This window comes from Bison bison, unplaced genomic scaffold (genome assembly GCF_000754665.1).
Source record: "Bison bison bison isolate TAMUID 2011002044 unplaced genomic scaffold, Bison_UMD1.0 scf7180017864330, whole genome shotgun sequence".
In the NCBI taxonomy this organism is placed as follows: domain Eukaryota; kingdom Metazoa; phylum Chordata; class Mammalia; order Artiodactyla; family Bovidae; genus Bison; species Bison bison.
In genome coordinates this window covers 4,435,320-4,445,842 of record NW_011494902.1, presented here as the reverse complement: position 1 = coordinate 4,445,842, position 10,523 = coordinate 4,435,320, and the positions used below count along the sequence as shown (strand labels likewise).

Sequence of the window (10,523 nt, the reverse complement as noted above, 5' to 3'; positions counted from 1 at the left end):
CCAGCCCCTGGCAACCACCATTCTATCTTCTGTCTGTGAATTGGACTACTCTAGGTACCTCAGATTTGGCCTTATACAATATTTGTCCTTTTGTGACCAGCTTACTTCACTTAGCATACTTAAGTCTTTGAGGTTTATCCATGTTGTAGCATGTGCCAGAATTTTCCTTTTAAGGGTGAATGGTACTCATTATGTCTATTCTACATTTCATTTGTTTATTCATCCATCCATGGACATGGGATGTTTCCACACTTTTACTGTTAATAGTTCTGCTGTCTTAATGAAATTCTGATATACTTAATACCATAGTTTATATTTCCCTACTTTTCATAATGTTTTTCTCTGCCTGATAACTATTCATCCTTCGAAGCCTAGCTAAAGATTCATACCTGTTTGTTAAACCCTATGAACCTTTCAGGCAGCCGCAATCCTTTCTTCCCCTATGTTCCCAGGCTGCCATTTTCCATTACCTCTGGTAGTGTATCTACTGCCAGCTATTTCATCTGAATGTGAATCCTATGCTAAATCCCACCTAGCCACCATACCACTTTACAAAGGTCCTCAACTATGTTTGATGTTAACAAATAATATAGTTACCTTCACTTCCTTGCAGTTTGCCTTGCAGCTAACTGCTGGGCCCAATGATGATGAACAAGACAAATAATCCTTGTATTTGTTGAGAAAAAAATGTTATCTCCCTCTCAAAATACCAACTTTGATTTGTCATTCCTTATGAAATAAAGTCCAAATTCTGCACAGCTGCCCTTTCTAGTTTCATCTTCCACAGCCATTCTGTCATCATCCACAGTCCTCCCATACCTTTCCTGACTGTCACATACTTGGAAACATCTGTAGCCAGTCTATCTATCACTCATTTTTCTTTTCAGATTTTAAAAGTCTTTCCAGGCCAAATTCCAGTGCCACCTGTTATATGCATAAAGCCTTTCTAGGTGTTCCTGTTAGGCAAAATTAGTTTATATTCACCTGTCACATTTCTTTCACCTTTTTTTTTTTCTTTAAGATCTACCCTCTTAAAATTTTAACTGTACCCTGTATTGTTGTTCAGTAGATTGTGTTAGAACTTATCCATCTTGCGCCACTGAAGCTTTTTTTAGCTTTCATAATTTTTATTTATGTTTTATTTTTAATATTGTGTTAGTTTCTGCTATACATCAACATGAATCAGCCATAAGTACACATATGTCCCCTTTCTCTTGAACCTCCCTCTCACCTCGCACCCCATCCCACCCCTCAAGGTTGTCACAGAGCACCAGGTTTGAGCTCCCTGCATCATACAGTAAATTCCCACTGTTACCTGTTTTACATATGGTAATAGATATAGATATATTTATATTTATATATATATATTTCAGTGTTAACTCTTTCAGTTTGTCCCTCCCTCTCCTTCCCACACTGTGTCCACAAGTTGTTGTCTTTATGTCTCCATTGCTGCCCTGCCAATAGATTGATCAGTACCATCTTTCTAGATTCTGTATATATGAGTTAATAAACAATTTGTTTTTCTGATTGCTCTTTGTTTAATAGGCTGTAGGTTCATCCATCTCATTAGGATCAACTCAGATGCATTTCTTTTTATTGACTGAAACTATGCCTATAATACTTCCACATTTTCCTTTTCCTCCAACCAACATTCCACTCTTTGATTCTATGAATTTGACCTTTTTTTTTGGCTTCACCCCATGACTTGTGTGATGTTAATTTCTTGATCAGGAATTGAACCCCGGGCCCACAGCAGTGAAAGCACAGAGTCCCAACCACTGAACTGCCAGAAAATTCCCAAATTTGATTCTTTTAGATACCTCATATAAGTAGAATCATATAGTATTTGTCTTTGTGTAATTGGATATCCATTGGAAGGACTGATGCTGAAGCTGAAATTCTAGTACTTTGGCCAACTTATGCGAACAACTGTCTCATTTGTAAGGACCCTGATGCTGGGAAAGATTGAAGGCAGGAGGAGAAGGGGATGACAGAGGATGAGATGGTTGGATGGCCTCAACATGAGTTTGAGTAAACTCCGGGAGTTGGTGATGGACAGGAAAGCCTGGCGTGCTGCAGTCCATGGGGTCACAAAGAGTCAGACACGACTGAGCGACTGGACTGAACTGAATTGGTTTATTTCACATAGCACCATGTCCTCAAGATTCATCCACATTAAGACATTGCAGAATATCCTGTTTTAAGATTGAGTAAACATACAGAGAGAGTAACATGGAAACTTACATTACCATGTGTAAAATAGATAGCCAATGGGAATTTGCTGTATGACTCAGGGACCTCATACTGGGGCTTTGTAACAACCTAGAGGGGCAGGATGGATAGGGAGATAAGAGGGAGGAGACACATGTATACCTATGGCTGATTTCAAGTAGATGTTTAGCAGAAACCAACAAAATTCTGTAAAGCAATTATCCTGCAATTAAAAAATTAAAAAAAAGAATAAACATTTTGTTTATTCATTTGTCTTAGACATTTAGATGTCTTATCCCTCTAAATGTCTCCTATGAGAGTGTCAACCCTAGGAGAAGAGCAATGCTGTTATTTCCAACTTATGGTACCTCTGGCATAGTGCTTTCCAGAGAGATGTTCATAATGTACTAAACAGAACATGCTGAATTTGAAGGAGGAATTTAGTTTTCCTCAAAACTATCTGCATGGTTATATTAAAAGAATAAAAAGTAAATATGTTTGTATGATACTTGTTAGGAAAAAACACCCCAGCTTTACTTTGTGTGTATGTACATTTTCATTTCCCTGAAAGTCTTGAGCCCTAAAGCACCTCGTTTCCGTGTATTTATTGATTTTCTTGTTCTTGAATCAACAATTAATGTCAGTTTTCCCTTTAGAAATTAAATCTTTTGATTATAGCCTGAGTTTTTTTTATTTAATATTTTCTAATCAACAAATGCTAACTGTTCTTTTATTGTTGTTATGTACAATTAAGATTAGGAAATGTTAGATCAAGAAATTCAGATTTGGGACTTCCCTGGTGGTCCATTGGTTAAGAATCCACCTTGCAATGCAAGGGATGTGGGTTTGATCCCTAGTCAGGGAACTAAGATCCCACATACCATGGAACTAAGCCTGCGAGCCTCAACTGCTGAGCCAGCCGGCACACCACAACTAGAGAGTTTGCGCTGCAATGAAGGTCCCCAACAACACAGGGAAGATCCCACATGCCACAACTAAGACCCGATGCAGCTAAATCAGTAAATACTGGCGGGGGGAGATTCAGATTTAAATCTGAAGACCTAGTTTTTCTATGTTCCCAACTTTGTACAAAAGATTTCATAGGCATTCTCTCATTTAATCTTCACAGTTAACCTTACAGGATGATGTTCTAATCTTTTTCATTATTATATTCAAAAAGAAGAGGGATAGGTTTAGAGAAGACAGGTAACTAGCCTTGAGGTATACAACTACTAAAATGGGCCTCTCTAGCCCTAAAGCTGATGATATTTAACCAGTATACCGAATTATCAGGCATTCAGATTCTTCTTTTTACTGCCTAATTTCAGTTTAATCTGATTTGTATGTATCTGCAGGTTCCAGAACAGCGATGGAGAAATTAAGTACTTGCAGTTAGCTGAGGAGTTAATTCGTCCTGAGAGAAACACATTGGTTGTGAGTTTTGTGGACCTGGAGCAATTTAACCAGCAACTTTCTACCACCATTCAAGAGGAGTTCTATAGGTATGGTATATTAATCTTTAAGTAGACATGGAACCTGGGAAGCCAGCTCTTGTTGGAATGGAAGTGTTAATTTGTGAGGATAAAGGGAGGGCAGGTGTCACAAAGCCCTTTTTTACAACCAATGGTTATTTTAGTGCTGCTCTGAACTAATTTAGGCCTTTGTAGGGTTGTGTATTTTTCACATGCAGATATTGAAAATCTCTGCTTTCTATTGATAGTTTTTCCAAGTGTTAAGAGAATCGCTTACTTTGTGTCAGGCATTCGGTGCTATTGCTCTGTCATTCATTTAATCCATTCCCCGTCCCATATTAAATAAAATCCCTTGAAACATTTTAAAAGCTGAATGATATTTGGGGGCAGAAGTTAGACATTAGGCTTTTAATTTGCTTTTGATTGCTATGTAAAGCAGGAAACCTTTCTACACGAAATTCTGTCTGCATTTGGATTAAATAAATGTGACAATCTGTATAAATAAAATCAGGTTAAAATAAACACTGTGGACAGTTATGAAGGAGAAATGAAGACTCAGGAATAGAGAGTCACAGTCTTCTTTTTTCACCTGGTGGACTGGGAGATGGATTTGTCTCAGTGTTTCTAGTCATATCTGACTATCAAGAATGGCTAGAAGGATAAGCAGCAGAGTTTATTGTGAAAGTATGTAGTAGGAAAAGTTGTCCTGACAAGTGAGAGGGAGGTAGAAAATTGGGCTGATGGTAGAAACACCTATGTCCATACCGCATGCACAGACTGCCGCACAGTTCTGTCTCCTTAGAGTAGCTGATTTTCAGAGGACTTACAGATCCTACTGCTTAAACCAAGCTACTGCAGCTGTTTAAAACTTAAATCAAGGGGACATGCACACACCCACCTAACCAGCCAGGTGAAACATTTCTGCCAACTTGCTCTCACATCAGTACACAGATTCCTTCCCTACCCTTATCCATTTCCTGTCAATCAAGAATTAAACCTGGAAGAATATACTAGGCCTTGACACCAAATGGGAGGCTGCTTTGCTATTAAGAGGTATTATACTGCCCAGGTTCAGGAAGAGTAGTCTTGGACAGAGGAGTGGTCTGTGGTGTGCATGCTAAATGATTATTAAAAAATAATAGATATCAAGGAGTAGCACTTTATATTTGGTGTTTGTGTTGTCTTAGATGTATTTGTGGTGTAATGGAAGAGGATTGAAGAGGTTCCTAGACCAGATGATAGAAGGATCCTGCATAGTTAGATTCTAAAGCTTGGTTGTAATCAGGTGAAATTCCTTAGTTTCAGCTATTGGGAAGCATGAAAGGGAAAAGAGGGCTTAGTAAGCCTCTTAAAGTTGTAAGTTGGTTTTCTTTTTGTTTGCTTTTCAGAGTTTACCCTTACCTATGTCGAGCCTTGAAAACCTTTGTCAAAGACCGTAAAGAGATCCCTCTTGCCAAGGATTTTTATGTTGCATTTCAAGACCTACCTACCAGACACAAGTAAGAAACTCTTTGAAAGGAAAAAGAATTCATTAAATAGTATAGCTGTAACTTGTCAGAAAGCTCAGAAGGTTGTAATCTTACATCTGTAAAGAGTTACACCCAGTTATCCAGAACATTTAATTGTGGAAAATTTATATTTCCAGGGAAATGAAAGGGAAGTAAGTTAGGTGAAGTCATTTCTAGGGATTATAATACTTTAGCACACCTTTTAAAGGATGTTTAGATGAAAGCTTAGTTTAGAGAGAAAATATGAACATTGAGAGCAGTCACAAAAATTAATGAATTGTCAAGAGCTTAAATAGCATAACTTTTAAACTGTTTTCCTCTTTAGCAATTATTTAAAGAATAAATTTATTGGAGGAAATTAAAGTGCTATTTTGAAAACTTTATTAAAATTACCTATAAAGTTACCAAGTTATTTAATATAAAATGAGTTTCTGAAATAAAGTGTTTTCTAAACCTTCAAGTTCAAACAAACAAGTTTTCCCCCATGACAACTGTACTATGAAAATACTTATTTAGAAATGTAGTTCAGCAGAAAATATTTCTGTGTGTGTGCTCAGTCACACAGTCGTGTCCAACTCTTTGTGATGCCATGGACTATGGCCCACGAGGCTCCTCTGTCCGTGAGCTTTTTCCCAGCAAAAATACTGGAGCGGTTTGCCATGTCCTCCAAAGGATCTTCCCAGTCCAGGGATCAAACACACATCTCCTGCATTGATTGCATACAGTCTTTACCACTGCGCCATCTGGGAAGCCCCTGTTTTATAATTGTAATTGCAGTTCTTTCATGTCCTTTACTTAGGTGGTTTTTTTTTTTTTTTTCATTTATGTATTTGGTTGTGGATGCATGTACATTATACTTCAGGAATGGGCATGTTGACTAAATCACTCTTTCAGGAGAATCTAAAGAATACCTTGTCTCTTATTGTTTTAAGCATAAATTATCTTTGAATATCCTCTCGTTAAAAGTGAAAATTTTTAGTTTGGAAATGAACATTTACTAATGCAGTATCTTTCTTTAAACAGAATTCGAGAGCTCACCTCATCCAGAATTGGTTTGCTTACTCGCATCAGTGGGCAGGTGGTACGGACTCACCCGGTTCACCCAGAGCTTGTGAGCGGAACTTTCCTGTGCCTGGACTGTCAGACAGTGATCAAGGATGTGGAACAGCAGTTCAAATACACACAGCCAAACATCTGTCGAAATCCAGTTTGTGCCAACAGACGGAGATTCCTGCTGGATACGAATAAATCAAGATTTGTTGATTTTCAAAAGGTATTCTGTTTAGATCAGATTCAGCCTATGCTAATAATTCACTTTTAGGCACTTGTAATTATTATTATAAGCTTAACTTAGGCAATGTTGTAATTGCCTAAAGATCTGTGACTTACATAAAAACTGACTACAAGTTTAAGCTAAAAATTTGTCATGCAAATTTCAATTATCAGTATATAAATGTGTTTTAACTTTTAATAACTTGGATTGGAAGCTCCTTCAGACAAATAAAACATATTTGTCAAAGAATAAACACTAACTTATTATTAGTTATCACTGTAAGTTAGAGTTATGGAAACTGAAGAAGTAGAGACTTGGTATAAGATTGGGAGATGGTGGTTAAGAAGGAGGAAGGCATAAGTAAAAGTACAGGTGAAAATGGACATGCTTGTTAACAGCTCTGGGGATTATCATGATTAAAGTAGAGGAGCCAAATTGGAGATCGTCTGAGAGATGATTTGATGCGTGGCATGGAAATGCTTGGATCCTCAAATTGAGAAGTTTGGACCTGTTTTGAAAAGCAAGAGGAATACGTTTTCAGAAGATGTGTATTTTTCTTCGTTTCAGGAAGATTAATGGGACAACAGTGGTAGTATTTAACAAAGAGACTAACAGGCAGTTGTAGTTACCTGGGCAAGAGATAGATGGTAGCAGTTAAGAATGAAGGGGCTAGGTCTTTTTAGGACTGAGTAACTCTGGAATATGCAAGGAGGAAAGAAAAGTTGCAGCAGCTCAAGCACTAGGAAAATGAGAACCAGACTAAAATAAATAATATTAAATTCAACTTTTAGTCTTTACTTAGTTTTCTTGTATTATTTTGATACTTGGTTAGTAAGAAGCCTGTACTCTACCCACAATTTTGGGTAAGAGATGCTTTGTATCTGATAAAGAACTTGATATAAAAACCAAATACCAAAATATGAGTTTAGGTTGGCGGGATGGGGAAACAGCTGTAATAAAGGACATTCTTGACAATTCGGAAAATACGCAAGTAGACTGGATAATAGAAGACATGGAATTAAATACTTAAACCCTTGATGTGATTGATGGCATTGTGGTTACATAGGAGATTGTCTTTATTCTTAGGAAATGAGTGCTTTAATATTTAGGGGTAAAATATCTTGATTTTTGCAACTTCTTTCAAATAATACAGTAAAAATATGTGTATCTTAAGTAATGTTAACAGTTGCATTGAGGTGGAGGGTATAATAGATGTGAAAATTTTCATAAAATTTCGCTGACAATTTAGAGGAGGATGGGACCCAAAACACATAATTAAAGTAAATTTCAACAAAGAGAACAAAATATGTGTTGTTTAATGAGGGTAAAAGTGAAGTTGCAGTTTTCAAGTAGACGTAATCTCTTACTAAATTGAAAAGAGTTTTTTAAGATGAATGTTGGCACATGTCAAAAGTTTGCCAACTGGTAAGATAATTTAGGATATATCAATGTTTGTGCATTTAATTTAGATCACATGGCGCTTGAAAGAGATCTCTTCTCATCCTTGGCCATTTATTTGTCTCTGTCATAGGTTCGTATTCAAGAGACTCAAGCTGAGCTTCCTCGAGGGAGTATCCCCCGCAGTTTAGAAGTAATCTTGAGGGCTGAAGCTGTGGAGTCAGCTCAAGCTGGTGACAAATGTGACTTTACAGGGACGCTGATTGTTGTGCCTGACGTGTCTAAGCTTAGCACACCAGGTCAGTAATCTGTGGCTCAAGTTTAACAAATTCTCAGTTATTGCAGAACATCTAGCTTCTTGCCTCTTGCTTGTCTTATTTTTGGCTACCAATCAGAGTGAGCAAGGAATTGTAATGATAACAAAGACTAACTGATTTTGCTATAGAAGGTACTGTTCTGAAAATTTCAAAGCCTAAATGAAATTTTAGATTTTTTGGTTTTATTTATCTGAGAAGTTTTGATTATCAGTACCTTCAGTATTTAGCTATGAAACAACCTGTCATTCAATGTTTCAGGAGCACGTGCAGAAACTGATTCCCGAGTCAGTGGTGTTGATGGATACGAGACAGAAGGTGTTCGAGGTCTCCGGGCCCTTGGTGTTAGAGACCTTTCATACCGGCTGGTCTTTCTTGCCTGCTGTGTTGCACCAACCAACCCAAGGGTGAGTGAGTGTCTTAGAAGAATGGCAAAGCTTAAGAAAGACATTACCTGAGGCTGCCGCAAATTCAGTGTTAAGGGCTTGGGTTGAGATTTGCTCTTTAGTTCTAAAACCAGATTTTTTCATGCCTTGTTTTCCTGACCTTAAGGAAAAGTCTTACTTATTTTTGTGTGTTAAAGTTCAGTGCTTTAAGCGTATTGGTGCTATTATTATTAATGGTGGTTTTTCTGGAGGTGGGGGTGGTCTTGTTTGTTTTTTAATTGTTACATTTCCTCTGTCACACTCCTTGAGAAAGTACAAATAGAAAAATTTCGTAATCTGGGAAATAGCTTATAAATTACTCTTTCTGAGAGTGATTGACCCCCTGGTATTATAGTGGTTGAGAACTTAATTTTGTTTGCAGGGTGGGAAAGCAATGAGAAAAAGTTTGGAAAATAGTCCAGTGTTGGGAAATGAGTGCACATAATAATTCTATTCATTCTCATCTTCATAACAACGATTACCATTTTATTATGGCTCATCTCTTGAGCATCTGGATTCATTTAGATAGCAATGCAAAACAATGGTGGTAGCTTTTTTTGTTATTTATAAATCACTGGACAGATGACAAGCTCTTTGGTATTTTGGCTAACTTAGGCCTTTCTGGTTAGAAGGTTTTTTTTAAAAAAAAAAACCTTTACAGGCAACAGATTTTGACCTCCCAGGATGTATTTTGTTTGTGCTGATGTTTCTTCTCTTTCACATTATTTTGACTATTTCTATATTTCAAAAATCTACTATTTTTTTCCTTTCTCCTCCCCCTCAGTTTGGAGGAAAAGAGCTCCGAGATGAGGAACAGACAGCTGAGAGCATTAAGAACCAAATGACTGTGAAGGAGTGGGAGAAAGTGTTTGAAATGAGTCAAGATAAAAATCTGTACCACAATCTTTGTACAAGCCTGTTCCCTACTATACATGGTAAGAAGTCTATCTGTGAAATAAGCTTGAAGTCAAAGTAATGTTTGTAAAACAGCAACATGTGACTTCTTAAAATACACAAATCAGATGTTAAAAGGTTTTTAGTGGGTTTAGAAGGAGTTCTTAAAAGTCATTTATAAAAGGACAGATATTACATGATTCCAGTTAAAATGAGATACTTAAAATAGGTAAATTCATAGAGAAAGTAGAAAAAGATTACCTGCTGAGGAGAGAAATAGGGAATTGTTTAATGAATAGAATTTGTGTTTGGGGTTATGAAAAGTCCTAGAAGTGAATGGGTGATGGTTGTAAAAGATAGTGAATGTACTTAAACCCCTTCTGAACCCCTTAAAAATGGTTGCAGTGGTTAATTTTATGTTGTGTGTATTTTGCCAGTTTTCTTTTGAAAAAAGAAGAAATCATTTAGTCTTTTTCTGGCTTTAGGACAGAACTGCACTTAAATATATTCTTAATGCCAGATTAACATCCTGATCTCTTTTTTCTTGTTAGTTTTCACAATGGGAAGAGATTTCGTTTTTTTTTTGGTTATATGTACTGTGCCTAAGCCTGGCATGCTGCAGTTCATGGGGTCACAGAGTTAGATACGGCTTAGCGACTGAACAACAACTGTGCCTATACTTTGTGGTTTCTGCTTTCACACTTTCTTAGCTCTTGGTTACTAGCTGTTCACTGTCATTAAATCCCTTGTGCATTGAAGGATAGGACTAACTTTTCAGACCTCATGCTTTATTTTTGTTTTTTTTTCCATCCCTCTATATTCAGTTGACGGAGAAGGCAATGGCAACCCACTCCAGTACTCTTGCCTGGAAAATCCCATGGACAGAGGAGCCTGGTAGGCTGCAGTCCATGGGGTCGCTAAGAGTCGGATATGACTGAATGACTTCACTTTCACTTTTCACTTGCCTGCATTGGAGAAGGAAATGGCAACCCACTCCAGTGTTCTTGCCTGGAGAATCCAAGGGACGG

At 37.3% G+C, this 10,523-nt stretch overlaps 1 protein-coding gene across 1 annotated transcript in view; it reads left to right on the top strand.

Moving 5' to 3' along the window:
- MCM6 (minichromosome maintenance complex component 6) overlaps positions 1-10,523 on the top strand; it is a 36,444-nt gene that overhangs the window by 1,466 nt on the left and 24,455 nt on the right. Inside the window, exons 2-7 of the mRNA XM_010853670.1 lie at positions 3,567-3,713; positions 5,072-5,182; positions 6,215-6,464; positions 7,996-8,161; positions 8,438-8,583; positions 9,386-9,536. Coding sequence (XP_010851972.1) covers positions 3,567-3,713; positions 5,072-5,182; positions 6,215-6,464; positions 7,996-8,161; positions 8,438-8,583; positions 9,386-9,536 — 971 coding nt within the window. The remainder of the gene's footprint in view (positions 1-3,566; positions 3,714-5,071; positions 5,183-6,214; positions 6,465-7,995; positions 8,162-8,437; positions 8,584-9,385; positions 9,537-10,523) is intronic.